The sequence below is a fragment of the Hydra vulgaris genome, chromosome 09 (assembly GCF_038396675.1).
Source record: "Hydra vulgaris chromosome 09, alternate assembly HydraT2T_AEP".
Lineage (NCBI taxonomy): Eukaryota > Metazoa > Cnidaria > Hydrozoa > Anthoathecata > Hydridae > Hydra > Hydra vulgaris.
In genome coordinates, this window is record NC_088928.1 from 12253450 (window position 1) to 12272636 (window position 19187).

The 19187-nt window shown below is 26.7% G+C and overlaps 1 protein-coding gene across 1 annotated transcript in view; it reads left to right on the forward strand.

Annotated features, from left to right (window-relative positions):
* Positions 1-6789: 6789 nt before the first annotated feature.
* The window catches only part of LOC105845326 (selenoprotein N), a 35409-nt gene continuing 23011 nt past the window's right edge, over positions 6790-19187 (forward strand). The window contains exons 1-4 of the mRNA XM_065804751.1: positions 6790-7344; positions 8069-8200; positions 14214-14370; positions 18204-18384. Coding sequence (XP_065660823.1) covers positions 7048-7344; positions 8069-8200; positions 14214-14370; positions 18204-18384 — 767 coding nt within the window. The 5' untranslated portion in view covers positions 6790-7047. The remainder of the gene's footprint in view (positions 7345-8068; positions 8201-14213; positions 14371-18203; positions 18385-19187) is intronic.

The window sequence follows — 19187 nt, forward strand, 5'->3', positions numbered from 1 at the left end:
TGTCTTCAGTAAAAAAGACAAAATCTTATTTACTGGAGAAGAGTCAACATTTAGGAGTATAAAATTAAATATTTTGGGTACACTGGCCCTAGCCAGTCCACCCAAAATCATTAATTTTATACTCATAAAAAAAGACAAAACTTTGATAACTATAAACAGTTATTAACTTAAGCGTTTTAATTTAATGAGGTTCAAATCTGAAATTTTTTTGTTCCAAATTCTTATAGGATGCTCTAGGACTTTTTGACTGGGAGGAGGGGGGACGTTAAACATATATGTAGGTTGCCCAGTTAAGTTTATTCAAAGACTAGGCGCTTCAATTAGGTGGGGAGCTAGATAAAAGTTCATACTAACTCAACCTTCTTTCCGAGATATTATTACATTTGTATGTGTGGCGGCGTTTTAACAATTTCAATACTTTGAAGTAAAATTTTTTAAGTAGATTTTTGTAGAAGTAGAATTTTGAACTAATAATTTTTTAAATAGATAGCTTAACTTGTTTATGCTCACTGGTGTTTAACAGTACTGAATTATCTAAACTAAGTTGGAAACTTATAGTCTAGGAATTATGTTAGCTTATAACGTGTATATTTTAGCAGATATACACAATTACCCTTAATTAAATTCAATTACAGTGGTGGCCATTAAATTAGCATAAAAATATTGCTTCTTTGTGACAAGTATGCCAAGAAACTGTCCTTGGCATACAATTATTATTACCGCTGTAAAGCTGCAGTGACAAGTTTTTGTTGGTTTTAATTGCTGCTATGGTTTTCGTGTTTTGAGAAAATTTTGAAAAACGGTAAATTTTGTTAACATGGCCAAGAATTCACAAGTTACTATTGGTATTTACGTGTATATTAACTACGAATTTACTTAATAGATTTTTCATATTTTAATATTGTTAATATCACTTAAAATCGTGTACTGTACTCGCTCATATGTGTAATCATAATGTAATTTTTTGTTTTTAAAAATTGTCACTGTAAATGGGTAAAAGAAATGATGTTTCTCCGAAAAAGTTGGCACGCATTAAAGTATATCTTAATAATGCGAACTACACGCAAAAAGCAATTGCAGAGAAAGTTGGTGTTTCCCAGTCTGTGGTCAGCAGAATGAAGAAGAGCATCAATAAGAGCACATCACCATTTTCTACTAGAAGGAGTAATTGTGCAAGAAAGACAACACTTCAAGACAATCTTGCGTTACTACGAGCGGTCAGAAGTAACAGAAAAGCGAGATCTAAGCGGTTAGCCAAACAACTTGAGAAAACTGGAGTAAAATTGAGTGATAGATCAATACGGAGACGTCTTTTCGACAGTGGATATGTGGCAAGAAGACCAGGAAAGTAGTAAAAGTTAACCGAAGCGATTATGAAGAAGCGGAATGAATAAGCTAAGCAACATCGCGACTGGACGGAAGAAGACTGGGAGAAAGTAGCATTTAGCGATGAAAGTACTTTTTGTGTGGTGGATGATATATCAATTTATGTGAGAAGGAGAGCAGAAGAGGAGTTTCATCCAGACTGGTTCAACGTGTCAAACATCCAACGTCTGTGATGGTCTGGAATGATATGTCAGTACATGACTGCGGCCGTATCTACGTTTTGGAGAAAACAATGAGGCATGGCCAGCACAAGAAGGTGCTTCTGGAGAGATTGCTACCACAAATGAAGACGTGGTACCGTAGAAAAGATGGAATCTTTATGCAGGATGGTGCCCCTTGCCACAATGCAAAATCTGTCATGAAGTATTTAGCCGACAGCAAGGTGCGTGTTCTAGATTGGCCACGACATGAACCCAATAGAGAATTTGTGGAATATCACCAAGAGTAAACTCAGCCAGTTAAAACCAACAGCAAAGCAACAGATAATTGAAGAAGTCATCAGTGTTTGGCAAAGAGATGAAGACATGACTGCTTATTGTAAAAAACTAGTCTCAAGCATGCCAAACCATATTCGCAAACTGCCTAAAGTAAAGGGTGGTTTTACTCATTATTAATTAATTTTATTGACAGTACTGATGCTAACCACAATTTTTGACAGTTTTTTCGCTGAACTGTTACTGCATTTATACATTTATAAACGTTTTGTATGGATATGTGCAAGCTAGTGTAAATTTTCTTAACTTTTTACTATTATGCTAATTTAATGGCCAGGTCTGTGTGTAAATTTACATGATATTTAATTTGGATATACACAATTTTAACTATTATATACTCATTTACAATATTATTAGCATGGTTACAAGTTACAAAAAAATTAATTAGAGAATTTAGTAAAATAAAACTTAATATACCGCGTAAGACTTTAGGAAGGTATTGCATATCCAAAAGATTGCCTAAACTTTACAAATCATTTAGCAAATCAACTGATCAAGTAAATGATTTAATACAAAGTTTATCACTAAAAACAAATAAAAATATATAATAAATATACTTTAATATTATTTAATTAATACATAAAATAATTTTATAAATATGCTTTAAATCAATCTAAAGTCTTTTCACCATTAAATGTCAAAACTAAACTTGATTTACTGGATGTAAACAAAGCAGCTGGAACTGATGACATTTCTCTTTTTATTTTAAAAAATTGCAGTTTTGCTATTAGCTTACCATTTATTATTCATCACATCAAATCCCACAACACTGGGGCTACCCCACAACTATGGAAACAAAAATCACACCGATTCCCAAAAAAAGATCAAACTAATTATCGAACTATCGTCATCATCCTTTACTAGTAAAGTAATGCAAAAACCTAATAAAATATATAAACTAAAAACTAACAAAAGATGAAATAACAAATTACTTAAATAAGTTAATTACTAAAGAACAACATGGATTCACTACAGGTAAATCAGTTGATACAAATTTGCTTGAATCAACAGATGCTACAACCAATGGTTTAAACAGTGTATTTTATGCTTTAGTGGTTTACCTTAACTTTGCTATAGCGCTTGATACATTATGTTATAAATTACTGATTTCTAAAGTAAAAGCTCACGGTTTCGCCAAATTTTTATAAATTGATTACGCAACTTTCTCTCAAACAGGCAACAAAGAGCAATTGACATACCTGAATTATTTCACAGTACCTGCAAGCTATTTGCAGATGACAGTACTTTAAATGCCGTAATCAAAAACCAAAAAGATTGAGAAATATTGTAAGATGATCTCAATAAACTAGTTAAATGGACAAAAATTGGAGCATGAAATTAAATTACGAAAAATGTAAAGTTATAAAAGTTTACAGTATCAAATTAAAAAAATTATTTGAAAAAATAAATCAAGCTACCCCACTATATATAACTACCCACAATTGAATAATCACCAAGTTAAACAAAACGACATGGGAACGAGAACCTGGGCATCAACTTAAGTAATAATCTGAAATGGAAATACCACACAATGACAACCAATTAAGTATACTCAAAACAAGATACATAAAAACTGACATTTAAATTTTGGTCCATTGTCTCATTTTCTTAAATATATCAAACATTTTTCTATCTATGCGCTTGCTCTAATGCCCTTGCTTAGTATTGATCAACAACCACAGCTCTCATCCTGATGTTAAATAGTTTTTTGCAATTATATTCAACAGATGGATCAGACCCTGACCTGACCTGTGTCAGCTGTGAAATTTAGCCTTGTTAACCGAACACCAAAGCGTCAGCTCACTCAGCCACAAAAACACACTACAAATAAACCCAGAGTTTAGTAACGAATTTCTACTATACTAACCGATATACAAGTACAGCCTTGGAACAAATACAGAAGATAGCAAAATTAAAAAAAAGCTATTTTCTATCAAAAAAGTTGGTCTAAGTAACTCTAAAATAAGCTAGATTCTTACATGTCAATATGTAAAAACAGACGCAACACGCACAAAAAAAAAAAAGATGGTATCGAAGTTGATGTTTTGTGGCTCATTTGCTTCAAACCTTTCCCAATCCATCTTCCGGGGGCTGTGTGGATCCAGTGTTCAAGCTGTCAGTGGTAGGCACATGTTAGTTGAGTTAAAAAAAAATTTAATGGCTATATTATAAATTTTTGTACTGTAATGATTATATAGTTCCTTTAAATGAAGTCAGTGATTAATCAGCATATAGATTTGTTGTTAAATAAAGTGTTGATGTTATATTTTGTTTTTACTTCTTTTTTATAATTGTTTATTTTTATAAATTTGTTTTTTCTCAATCCACCTTTTCCCACATCAAAATCACCAATAAGTTTTGTGTGGGTCAACCGGCCCCAATCCTTGGGTCAATCTATCTAGATAATGGGAAACGTTGGCCGATCCGATATAACCAAACAAAACCCTTTTTCCATAAAATAATATACAAATACCGTAAAATGGGGTGAATCGGGACAGTAATCAATATTAACATATTTCTGAAATAGTTGTTACATTCACAGAAGTTTACAAATAGTACATGTACTAATTTTAAGTAAAAACCTTGCAAATAAAAGCTAATAAATATATCGTTAATCCTAACGGTAATATTATTCGTCCACAGCAGTAACAAAGACGCACATTAAAAGTTGTAGTAGTAAAAATAATAATAATAAAAGCGGTAGTAGTAACAACAATAACAATACAATAATGACAATAAAAATAATAATAATAAAAAAAAAGTGATAAAAATAAAATTAATTACAATATCTCAACAAAAATAATAATAGTCTAGTATTAGTCATATACATACATACATATATAGACACTTACAAATACATATATACAAATACACATACACATTTACCTTCACAAATACATATTAACACGTATACTTATATCCCCCTGTATTGTATACATTATGGTATATACTGTATTGTATACAGTAAGGTAAATAGGGAAAGAAACCCAAAAAGTTTTTGGATAACCACAAAGTAAATGGGACAGCTGATAAACCAGTAAAACCTTTCTTCTATATAGTTGGTAACAATTTAATTGTGACATTACCTATTGCAGTAAATCATAAAAAAACACCTTTTTGGCATAGACAAAAGCACTAATGTTGTAATTGTGAAACTTTACCAAAGTGTTGCACAAGCAATTTGATGAAACTGTTAGAAATTACAGAACATGCACCTAACGTTAACTAATATGTTTCAATTGATTTCAAATTTATAGGAAAAATATCTAACATTGTGGTGAATTGGGACGGTTTGTTGTTGTCAGTTTTCTCAGGACTCTGGAAAGAAGCTTAAATTGTGTCTAGGCCGAATTGATAAAGTTTTGTATTTAAACGAATGTCTTAGAACCTTTCTGCGCCCTGCAAAACACGGGCATGGGTCATAGATTTTTTTCCTCAAGTTGAGGACAAATCTCTGTTCAACTTTTCCCAAATAAATAATGTACAAATTATCTTGCTCCTGAACTTAGAGATGTTATGAAATTCAATGTAGACTCCAGGGAATTGAAACAATTCTCATTTTAATACAATAGACAATTTACCTGTACCAACTTTTTTTAGTATTGAGAATATACTGCACTTGAATTTTACTTTAGTTTTATTTCAAAAAGTAATGGATTGAATAAACGGTGGTAATTTGTGTAATTTTACAATTTGTGATTTTTGCTGTTGTTTTTAACTTATGTTCATTATGTGCCATTGTGCCTCATTTATGTTTTACATTGTCGTATTATACTGAAAATCTGTAATTTTGATGCTCAGAACCAAGTCTTTTAATAACTGTTTTAACAAAAAATTTAGTCATATATTGTTTTTTTTTCTTGTAAATAGATATTTTGTTCAATTGTGTTCATTGTGTGCCTATTTTACATTCTGATTAGTGATAACTTTTACCAGTACACCTAAAGTACGCATATACATTTTTAAAGAATCTTTAAAGGGGCCCCTATTATAACCCTATAAGTGGTAGAACAGAGACAAAATCTAAAATAGTTAATGTCTCATTCACCCTGCTTGCAGGGTCAAGAGGGACTGACAGAAAGTAAAAAAATAACAAAGTTGACCATTAACACTATTTATCAAAAAATGCATAATTTTTTGGAACTGTAATAAAAACAAGAGGATATTTTTATATGATCGTAATGATCTCAAACCATATCTTAGTCAGGTGGTATCAAAAAACCCCCTAAAAAACTGTTACAATTGACCCTATTTTACGGTAACTAAAAAGTCACTTGCACACACACAAAAGTGGGTCAATGTGCTGCGGTCTAACTGTTATATTAATTGCAATTGAGTTGTAAAGTTTCAAAAATAAAAGGAAATATTTTATTATTTAAAACCCAATTGAAAAGTTGCATATTTTTTATTTTATTATTTTTAATTTCATTCTTACGCAAAGATTTTTTTTGGTACTTGGTATTCACAAACCTTTCGCAGCAATTGCGTAAAGTTAAGGTTGCGCGAGAGTTACGCGTGGCTTATGTAAAAACTTACGCAAATATATTTTAATCATTTGTGATATAGAGACAGTAGTTCATACTACTATTTCGATACGTATGTAAGAGAGATAAAAAGAGAGAGAGACGGATGTCTAAATCTATAGTTTATATATTGTCGCGTGAGAATTATAAGGTTTTTTCTTACAAATAAAATTAATGATCATTTAGTCAATTAACTGATAATTTCTTAAGTTTACTGGTCTATAATTACCGTTCATTTAAATAAAAATACTGGTCATTCAAATCGCCAATTTATTAAAACTATCCAAATGAGGAGTAACCTCGCAACAGTCTTATTTTACTTAATAGCGCTAATTTACGGAACAATGATTAAAAAAAAATTTCTATTCAGATATTTAAAATGAATTAACCTAATACTTGTTTTTAATATATATACACTAAATGAGTTTTAAAATTTCAAACTTCCATTAAAATATTGGTTATACCGGAATTAATGAATGCAAAAGGATTTAGGCATTTCATAACTAAATATTTAACATATGACATGAAAGCATAAAATGCATGTTCTCTATTTTCAACTCAAATTTTTTTAGATCAAATTAGATCATTTCCTTATACTACAAAAATGAAAGATATTTTATTATAATTTCAAGACAAAATTGAGAATGATAAAGAAAAATCTTACTGAAAATGATCATGCATTTTCAAAAGAAGAAAACTACTATATTAGATATTTTAAGTTAACAATATTTTTCATTATTCCAGTGAGCATAGGCCTAACGGTGTTTTACTATAGAGTTGGACCAGAATTTAAACAGGAGATTTTTTATAGTAACTTTATTGATCCAATAGTGATAAAAACGTTTGAAAACTTTGACAAAGATGGAAATGATGTATTATCAAAATTTGAATTTCAAAATGCTTTTTATTCAATGGAGCTATTTAAATTCAAACAAAGAAATGTAAGTATTTTTAAGTATATATATATATATATATATATATATATATATATATATATATATATATATATATATATATATATATATATATATATATATATATATATATATATATATATATATATATATATATATATATATATATATATATATATATTGCCTGTTGAGTAAAAACATACAATCTATAATCTACCATAGTTTTATTAATGGATAATGCACTTTTATGTTGATAATATATTGTTGTCCTTATGTGTAGTTATTTTGCAACAAATGTGCAAGATAAAAACTATTTACATTATTTACTACTGAGTTTTTTCTGTTGTAATTAGCGGTATGTTTATCATAGAGTGTTTGTATGTGATTATGTTGTATACTTTTATCATAGAGAGTTTTTGTTAGTAAATTAATGGTTCAATCAGCAAACATGCTGACTGATTAAATTATTTAGTGTTGGTTTTAAAAAGAGATAAGTTTTGGTGTAATGTCAACTGAACCCTGTGAGCACCTGCCCACACCTTGTACAGTCAATATAGAAGAAGCAATACTAATTTTGTATTATGCAATACTAATGTATATATTATTTTATACATATTTATAAAAGTATATTTTATTAATTGTAAATTTAAGTATTATATATGTTTTGGGTAGAAAATAAAAATAAAGTCTTACTTATTTTGTAAGAAATTTTTCAGCATTTGTTTTTAATAATTTGGCAATTTATTTCTAGGCTGGTAAAAACAATTTTAGAAAGTATTTGGAAGAAACTATCAAACCGGACGAAGAGATCCTCAGTCTTCAATCTAGCCTTCTTCCTCTTCAGCTACAGACATTGAGAAAGTTTAAAGAGGATTTCAATCAGGTTAGGATTTCATTTAAACCTAATTTCTTTAAATATTTTTAGTAATAGTTGTTTCTTAAATTATTTTAAACACAACTAAATAATAATTTTGTATATAAATCATTTAATATTAATACAAATGTAATATATAGAATATAAGTTGCTAATGTGAATTATTATTACAATAAAGTAAGAAACAAAGTAATTATATATAAAATAAAATAACAGTTGCTATTGCTAGAAAATACCTGGCTAATAAATAGCAGATATACCTAAGTAGTGACTTACAGTCTAGTGGCATACAGACAGGTTAAATTAAAGTTAAATCAGCATTATTCCCTGCAGCATTATTCTCTACTTTCTTCAATGTGAAGAGTGATGGAGAACTCAAACAGTTAAATCAAGATTTAAATTTTTTATTAAATCTTGAAATTTAGATGCAAGTGCTTGTTGTATAATTGTTTATTTGAAGATTTCCTAGTCCCTAGTACTAGTCCCCAGAGTTGAAGAAATATCTTCACCATGATAATATCTTATTGCACTTAATCTTTAAAATAGTTTTATTTTTACTTAAGTTAGTGACACGCTTTAATTACTTATTAACTATTGTTAATAGATTTTTTTATCGTATTTTCATTGTTGTTTCTTTTTGCTGAAATTGCCCAGTATAATAAATGCTTGAAGAAAATAAATCTGTATGTAATGTTACTTAAAAGTTTACATCACATGGAAATTTTAAAACAAACTTTCATTAAAAATTTATTTTTGATATGTAGATTTTACAATTGAGACAGTAGAGAGTCTCTAATTAGTTGGTAGTTTTTCACACTTTAGTTATGAGAGACATTGATATTGTTAAATGAAATCATTAAAATTTTTTATGTTACATATAAAACAGTAATTTTTAATCAAGAGTTATATTGTATTATTTTATTATTTTTTATAATATTTTTTTGAATATTATAAAAAATGCTTATAAGATCTATTATCTTGATCTGCTTATAAGATCTATTTTGTTCATTTAGCTGCTTATAAGATGCTTAGATTTGCAAATAAGCATATTTTTTTGCTATCATGTTTTATCAACTCAAAACTCGCATTTTAGAGTTACTTAAGTTATTTTTAGGTTTTTTTAGTTTTTTTGTATGTTTTTTCGGCTTTTATAGATTATTATGTTTTTTTTTGTTTGTTTTTTTACCTTTTTTTTTAGTTTTTTCAAATGTTCTAAAAAATTTCTGATTAGCTTGGTTTGAGTTTTTGAGGTTTTCGATAATATTAGATTTTATTAAAGTGTCAACAAACAGTTAAATAAGAGAGTTTATCATTATTTTTTTTTAAAATACAACATTTAACTAGAATTATTTAAAACATGGTTAACCAATATTATTTACTCTCTCAGAAATATAAATTTTGACATATAAAATTAATTTGCAATTCAAGAAATAAAATTTAAAAAAAAAAGAAAAATAAAGAGTAAATTTAAAAAAAGTTTTATTATTCTTTTTTTTATTTTCAATTTAACATGAAGTAATTGTAGAAAAATCACTGAAATTATTTGATGAACATTTGAAGAATTTATTATAGTACTGACAGTACTGATATAATAGTATGCTAAATAGGAGACTGGAAATAAGTTTTATAATAAATTTTGAGTAAAAACAAATTTTTAATTTAAGTTTTAAAATAATGAAAATGAAATAAAATTAATAATTAAAACAAAATATTTTTTTTCTCCTTATTTAGACTGTTGAATTTTGATATTTTGATATCACTAAGCAACTTATTACTAAGCAACTTTTTTTATGATTTATGACTGATACTTAATTTTAAATAAATTTTTTGCATTTAAGTTTTGCAAACAAAAAATAAAAATTCTTAGCAAAATCTTCTATATCAGCAGTTCCCAAACTGTAGGTTGCGACCCCAACGGTGGTTGCCTAACAATTAGCCAGGGGTTGCCATTAGACCTTCTGAAAACAATTTGTATACGCTAGTCAGTATTTGCTTTTTATTATTTTAAGTTTAAGTGATATTCTTACTCTAACTACAGTCATTACTGTGTACTCATTTATAATTTTATTTCCTCAACTTTGAAATTAATAGCTTTGATTGTGTGTGACTTGCAATTCTATAATGTACATTGCACAATGTACACTTAAAATATTGTTAAGTTTACAATATTTTAGATGTGAATTGTGCAATGTACAATAACAATTTAAGAGTCATACTTTAAAGTCGAGGCTTTTTAAAATGTTTGCAATGTAAACATTTTATGCCTTTGCAAATATTAACCAAATTATCTTCTCTTTAACATATATTAGTGGGTTACTCTCAGCAGATTTTAAATTAAAAGTTTAAAATGTAGATTTTTTTAAACGCGAAAAGGTTCAGCTACTTCAAGAAAGTAGTTCATTTCGAATAATTTTATAGAACACAACACAATCATCAAGTTTAGAAAATAAATATCCTGCTGGTGAATCAATCTAAGAGAATCTTCAATAATATATTTTGATAAAAATTTCTGATATTTATCTTCTTGGAATATTCTTTTAATTGGTGATTTTTGTTGGTTCAAGCAGGCCACATATGATTTTTCAACATTTAATTTCTGTTGAAAAATCTAACCCATAACTTACTCATATCATCTTTTGGAAAAAAAAAAACTGGTATCACTTCACCATTAATATAATCGGATGTACAACCAATAGCACAACATTTATTAATCATAATTATTGTCTACACTAAAAAGAAGCCATAATTAACACACAAAGTCTAATGATGTTTATTAGGGTTACGATTTATCCAATGTAAAAGTTGTACCCAGTGCCAGATTTACTTACTCAGTGTAGTTAAGGTGGTTTTAAATAATTATAGCGTCTGTATAATATTTTGCTGACTATGACATTTCTGTTGATCAGGTCTAGGGGTGTTCAAGTAATGGGAAAAATTACTAATTTTAAGCAATTTTTTCAAATTACTTAAGTAACTTAAGTAGTTTTAAGTAATTTTACTTATTTTCAAAACATAATTTTTACATACATTTTTGTGTTATAGTACTATATAAGTGTTATAGTACTATATAAGTGTAGCCAAACGAAAAAGAGTATAATTAAACTTTTAAATTTGAACAAAAAAAACAAGTGTCAATCATTTTATCACTCAATAACGTTCTCAACTTTGTGATAAAAAGTCCAGCAGCACTAATGCATCTTTCTGCTTCAACTGATGATGGTGGTAAAGACTTTAAAGTATAGTGTAATTTTTTAGCATTTTGGGGCAATCATTGATACTTCAAATACAGCCATTTCTTTTTTAATACAGTCCAAAACATTAAAAGAAGCCTTATTCATCTTTAAATTTGAATTTTGGGATAGGAAATAATTAAGCTCTTGAGCCTTACTCTTTTCTTTTCAAAGGTTCTTCAATTTCAACATTGGATGCTTCACATTTAACTGATGCTTTAGGATCTTTATGGTCATAAAAAAGACGGCAATAAATATCTCTTGCTATAATTTGAGGTTCTTTTTTCTTAGGATAATTTAAAATGGAATCTTTTTTAGCTTGATCATACTGATTTGGTGCCTCTAAATATTTTAAAAGTCCTGCAATTCCAATATTTCTTCTTTCAGAAATTCTTTTTATCATAAACTCAAAAAAAAAAAAAAGAAGATATTTTAGTATCTTGCTCTTTTAATTTTGTTAAAATGAATTCACACATTTTCAGCTCCAAAAAGAGTAATATCTCTTTTACAAAGAACGTCAGCACCAGCTTCAATAATTTCTAAACAATCTCCTTAATTATATATATATATATATATATGTATATAGTTCTATAGATTGATGCATTTGGGAATACGGAAGGAAAAAAATGATTCTTATGCCAACAAATACATCACTTTTAATTACTTTTGACTTTCGTCCAACATTTGCATGTTGTCAGAAAGTTAAAACCATTAATTTAATTACAAATTAATCGTTTTTTAAGAAAACTGCAAAAAAGCAAATTTAATTGACCAGAATATTTATAAAAACATTCTGAATGTTTTAAAACATTCTGAATGTTTTTAATAATATAAACAATGTTTTTATATTTTTAATAAAATCTTTTTATTTTTATTTTTTTAAATAAAATGTTTTTATTTTCATTTTTTTTACTGTAAATCATGCACTGAGTGTTGCTACAACGACTATCTTATTGCCTGACTCGCAACAAAGTGCTGCTACATCGACTGACAAATAGCCTGACTTGTAGCGGAGTGTTGCTACATCGACTATCTTATAGCCTGACTCGCAAATGAGTGCTGCTACATCGACTGAGGGTTTGGTTGGGGCAGGCAGTCTTTCAAGTAACAAAAAAAAAATTCCAGTCTTGCATTTTAATTTTTACTTTTTGTCAACAAAATATGGAAAAACTTTCTGACAACCAGTTAGGGGTTATATATATATATATATATATATATATATATATATATATATATATATATATATATATATATATATATATATATATATATATATATATATATATATATATATATATATATATATATGTATATATATATATATATATATATATATATATATATATATATATATATATATATGTATGTATATCCCATATATATATATATATCTATATATATATATATATATATATACTGCCGACCTAAAAGTGTTTGAGGTCATCAAAAAATTGCCGACCTCGAATCTATGTTTTATGGTAAGACCTTTGTATCAAATTTTTTTTGCCGACCTCTAAAAGATTGAGGTCGGCAAATTATTTCCAACCTCATTTTTCTTAATTCTGAGGGTTGATGTATATAATATATATATATATATACATATATATACATATATATATATACATATATATATATACATATATATATATATACATATATATATATACATATATATATATACATATATATATATACATATATATATATATATATATATATATATATATATATATATATATATATATATATATATATATATATATATATGACAAATGTACTAGAAATAAATTAAAGTCAAAAAAAAAAAAAGAAATTTTGAGCCGGCAACAAGTTCCTTAAAATCCATTGAAGTTGGCAAATTTGGTAAAACAAAGCCGTGAAATCATCAAAATGTAAAATAAAAAAAACATTAATATTTTACTTTTAGCACTTATGATGAGCTTACAATATTTTACATAAAAAATCTTTTAATATTCTCTATAACAACGAAATAAAAAAATGTTTAAAATTCTATTGCATTAGTTGTTTAAAAATTGAACGCATGTAGCTTAACGTCAAGCGTAAGCAAAGTTGATTTAAAGGAAACCACTGCAAAGTTGATATTATTTTAAAATAATATAAAATAGAAGTTATTTTTCACTATTGTAATGCCTTTAAATTGTAATGCCTTTGAAAATCAGACTACTTTTATACAAATTTTTATAAAATACCAATTTTCTGTTTATTAATTAAAAAGAAATCACTTGATTTTACTTAAGTAATATAAATTCAAAACAAACAATTACTTAAGTTCAAACAATTACTTAAGTACTCAAGTTACTTGAAACTTCACTAATCATGTCTGTGAATTATCAAAAGACAAAAAAAATTAAAATGATCAATTTTGCTGTTACATAAAATAAAAATGTTTGTAGCAAAAAAACGCAGACTTTTTTTTGCTACAAATATTTTTATTTTAACAAGATTTTTTTGCAATCGTGATTTTAAGATTTTTTTTAAAAAAAAATCTTAATTTCAATTAATATTTACTAGAACAGATTAAAGCCAGGATCTATAGTAGATTAAGGCACTTTTAAAAAAAAAATTAAATAAAATTAAGTTAACGCTGTTGAGCAGAATTGATCTAAAGACTCAAAAATGGTGTATTCACAAAGCATGATTATCTCTAATGTTGCTTATCAAGATACCTAACATTTTTGATTTAAACAAAATACCTAATGTAAGGAATTATTAATATACTTTGTGCTTATTTTATATTTTAAAAGAATAAGAATATTTATTTATGTTTTTAGGATTCATTTCTATGTTTTCAATCATTAATAGCTTGGGATTCTCCAAATTTGAAACATGCTAACTTTTCTGTTCATAAATTTAGTGATGTTTTTATTCCAAAAAAATTTGAAGTTGGTTATATGTGGGAACTCCTACCTATTGCTATGGGACAAACTGGTAACACTTATATTGTACTATAAATAACATTTAGTTTTTAACAATCTTATTTAGGTTATTATTATTGGTAAATTACTTTAATAAATCTTGGAACTAGTACGATTTATGTGATTTGATTTTTTTTAAATGCTTTTTTATTACATTGTGTTAACAGTGTGTTATTTAATATAACATTATACTGATTCTTTTATTATTGCAAAAATGTTTTAGGTGTTGTATCTACATCTAAAACATTTGTTTCTTCCTTAATTTATCTTCATTTATTTAAATTATCTTAATTTACTTCAACAAAAGTGGTGTTGTGAGAAAAGTATCTACAACAGCTAAATGCTTTTGTTTTGTTGTAAGTTTTTCCCAACCTTTGGAGACTATTATCAGTTCTACTTTGTCTTTGTAGATGTATTTTAAAATGAAAACTTTATTTGAAAGAATTTTTTTTTTTAACTTTTTTTGAAGAAATTTGAAAGACAAACAAGTTTTTGATATTTTTAGCTTCAAAAAAAATAATTAAATAGTTTTATGTTAATTATAATATTTTAATAATGATTTTTAAGTAAAAAATATAGTTAGTTCAAATGTCTAAAATTATTTTAGTTTACAAATAACAAAGTGGAAATACCACCAATCACATGGTTTTCAAATATTTGCTAATTTTTCAAACTAGTTTTTATTAGAAGCAAAAACGACAAAAGTATTTCTTTTAGTATTTCAAAAAGTATTTCTGTAAATAAAAAACTAGGTAACACTAATTGTTATAAATAATTATATATTTGCATATTTTGTATCTTTTTTAGCCTTGCATTGACTATATTATTATTTTTAAAATATCTTTTGCACTTTCTTTTGTTTAATAATGTACAAACTCACTTTAAACAAGGCTGCAGACAACCACCATTTAAGTTGATTTTACTAGGAATTAAAGAAGATAGTTAAGAAGCAAGAAAATAGTATACAGAAGACTTAAAAAGCTGTAAGAAATAAAGATTTTAAAATATTTTCAAACTTTTACCATTTAAAGAGAGCATATGGAAGAGATCAGCATACCAAGTTTTATCAAAAGCTTATGATATGTGAATCATAGTTGCAAAAGCAATGGCCTCATTTTATCCATCTAACAACAAAAAGTTTCTATTATTATGGTTGACAAATCATCAGTTAGAAAGTTATTTTAGTTAGATGAAATATCAGAATTCAGTTAATTAAAGGCTCAAAGACCTTTTATAATAATAAGACTGATTGAAAAATATTTGAAAGGAATAAAGTCCTTACCTCGGAACCCTTCTACAAAATAGTAGCTGGATACAGTCTACATCTAGGCATGTTTTAGTTATCTCCCACAATGCAACGAGAGAAAAAAATATGTAATATAGTTTTTGTTTTTGAATTCAAAATGTTTTTTTCATTTAAATTTAATTTACTTACACCTAAAGAATGCAGAAAAACGACTGTATTGAGCACAAACTTTGATTTTATGACCACTGCACAAAAAAAAATCATTTTTTTTGAAACAAACAGAATTAAGAAAATTAGTGTCCTCGTCATGTTTTCATTATACTATTCTTGATAACAACAATCAACAACAATATATCTTGATGAAGGTGCTCACCTTGCTCCCCATGCTTCTCCTTAAAATAAAGAGTGTTGAGGATATGAACTTTGAGTAGCATTTTGTATCTCATTAATATGATTCTTTATGAGATCTCATTGGCATAATTCTTTATGAGATTCTGAACTAACTCAACTTAGTTTCAGCCTTGTGATTACTCTGGAAGCAATAAACAACTGTAAAAAAAAATGTTCCAAGCAACTCTCTGCTTCCTGTTCAAGAGCTTGGCGAACTTATGATATTCTATGATTTTCTTGATTCTAACTTTAACCTTCGACAGTAATTCTAACCTTAGCCTTGGACATTTTTAGAAAAAGATTTTGGAGGTACTTAAGTACCGACTTCTTGTCAAGAGCAGTGAAAAATTGCTTGATAAGACCTAATTTAATGTACAGTGGTGGCATAAACACTTTCTGATTTTCTTTCAACAGATAGAACTGTAATAGTGAAAATTTTATGAAGCAATCTTAAGGGCCTATGAGAAATGAAACCTTTTTTAATGATCAAAATGTCAAAATCTTTGATCAAATTGTCTCTCTACTTAGGGTAGTATGGCCTCCCTTGTTCAATGGCACCTGCAAAACTATAGTTTGTATCTCTAATACTTCCTTCAGATATATGGAATTGCAGTTTTTTAAATTGAACTACATATATTTATATCATTAAATTTCTACAAAGTACCTCTAAGCAAGAAGCACATATGCGGTAGTGGTGTAGTGGTAGAGCGTTTGCTTCACAAGCGACCGGTTTCGATTTCAATCCCCACCATGTCCCTGGTAGTACCACACTCAACTTGTTTTGCCGCACAGCGGCCTTTATTTGGAGTAATAGAGTTAAGAAAGGGTTATAACCATAATTAAGTAACCTCTTTGCCTGTAGTGGCTTCTGTTCTCTGCCTTAGGGAGTTGAAATTAAAAAAAAATTTATTCAACTTAACTTCGAGAGTTCACTTGTGATATTTGTATGTGAAATGCAATGTACTTGTTCTGATCCCCAACAGGCATGCTAAAATATGCCTTGTAGGCCTGGCACATTTTACAACTTGGTTCTAGGGAATAATTTTTTGATCTTGTGTTTATAAATTGTCCAGGCTGATAATAAAATCTTAATGCCATTCAAATCAAATAATTTCTATTCTTATACAGTTCTTTATTTTTTTTTCCCACTAATAACATGATCTGCAATGTTGATTCAAGTCTCCTGTGTTTTTTATATGTTTTTATATATGTACTTTTGGACAGTTTAAGAATGTTCTAAAAAATTATGGAAGTTTCTTAAAGGTTCTAAAGGTTTGTTAAAACTAGAATATTCCTGAAAATTTCAAAATAAAAATAAAATTTGTTACGTATAATTAATAAATAATTCAAACTTTTCAATAGTTAAACTTTTTCAAACAGTCAGTTCGACTAAATAAACTTTTTTTTTTATAATGAACTGAAAAAACTAAAACAAATTTCTAGGTAATACAATGATTTCTGGGTAATACAATGATTTCTGGGTAATACAATGACAACATATTAATCAGGAAAGCACTACAATTGAAAGAATTCAAAAATGTAGATGTTAGAAAAAAAAAACATTTGTGTCATTGTTTAAAAGGAAATGTTTAAATATTAAAAAAAAATTATAAAAATTGTTCTTACAAATTTGATAAATAATATTATAGACATTTATAGCACTCTTTTTAGTTTATTATTACTCAATATATTTAACTTTTTTCTCAGTTACTTTAATATTTTATCATTATATCCGTTTTACAATATTTTATCAAAACTCTGTTAATACATAAGCAAAATAAAATATCTCATATCAGGCAAGTGAAATTATTTTGTGCAATGATATTTTGGATCTTGCATAAATTATGTAAAATACTTGAATTTTTGATTCTTTAAAAAAAAACTGGTTAAGATATTAAAAAAAGAAAGAAAAACTCTAAAAGCAAATTTCAAGGTAAAAGAAAAAAAATGTTTTTAATTAATGCGAAAATGGAAAGTATAAAAATAATAAAAAAGGAACTTTAACAAAATTTATGTTTCTACTTATTTTACAAATTTCTTTTTTTTTTGCAATAATGTTTTTGTTTACAATATTATTTAACTGTTAACTTCTTAAAACTAACACTGTTTCACAAAGACTATTAGCTTTTTAACACAGACACTGTATTAATAATAACAGTGTATAACTAATTTTTATTTTTACTATTAATAAAATTAAAATCATTTTTTAGTCATTCATTTGCAAAGTTATAATTATTTACCAACGGAGCCCTCCAGTGCTGCAGAGCAGTTATTTTTTTATATTCTCAGCATGCTACATCCGCAACCTTTTCTACGTATGCGCTTTCCACCATTTGGTGCTGTTGCAGCTGTTCGAGCGGTTGAAGAAAATCACATTGATGTTTCATTTAGGTGTGTCATTTAAAGATGTATGTTATGACTTTTTTTGTACAAAAGCTTTATTGCAGTTACATTGTAAGACAGTATACTATATAAATTATTTTTCTAAATTTACTCTTAAAAAAGAAATTATTGTGGTTTGTCTGTTTAATAAAAATAATGTTTTGAATTTATAAACTTATTTTTATAAATTGTTATTTCATCTTTAATATGTTATAATTTTTTATCATAAATCTTGTTAGCTAAATAGTATAGTTAAAAAAGGATAACTAGAAATAAAAAATATCTTTAAAATTTAGCTTTTTTAACAATACTGTTAGTTTTTTTTAATTCTTTCCTTTTTTTCTTGTAAATAAATAGTTTTATTATGCAGCCTAAAAAGTGGTTTAAATCAATATTTTGAATATTAATATTTTTCAAACTTCAAACTTTCAAACCTATAAAAATTTTATGTATTAATGTATATATATATGTGAGTATACATACTCCCAAACACACACAAATACACATATGTATATATATGTATATATATATATATATACATATATATATATCTATATATATATATATATATATATATATATATATATATATATATATATATATATATATATATATATATATATATATATATATATATATATATATATATATATATATATATATATATATATATATATATATATATATATATATACAGGCCTTGTAAAGAAGCGTTATGCTGTTTGCATTTTATGTAAAAAGTTTTATCTACTCTTAAGCCATTTACCTTATACCAAAACTTGGAATATTTAAACAGTCTTTTGAAAAAAAAA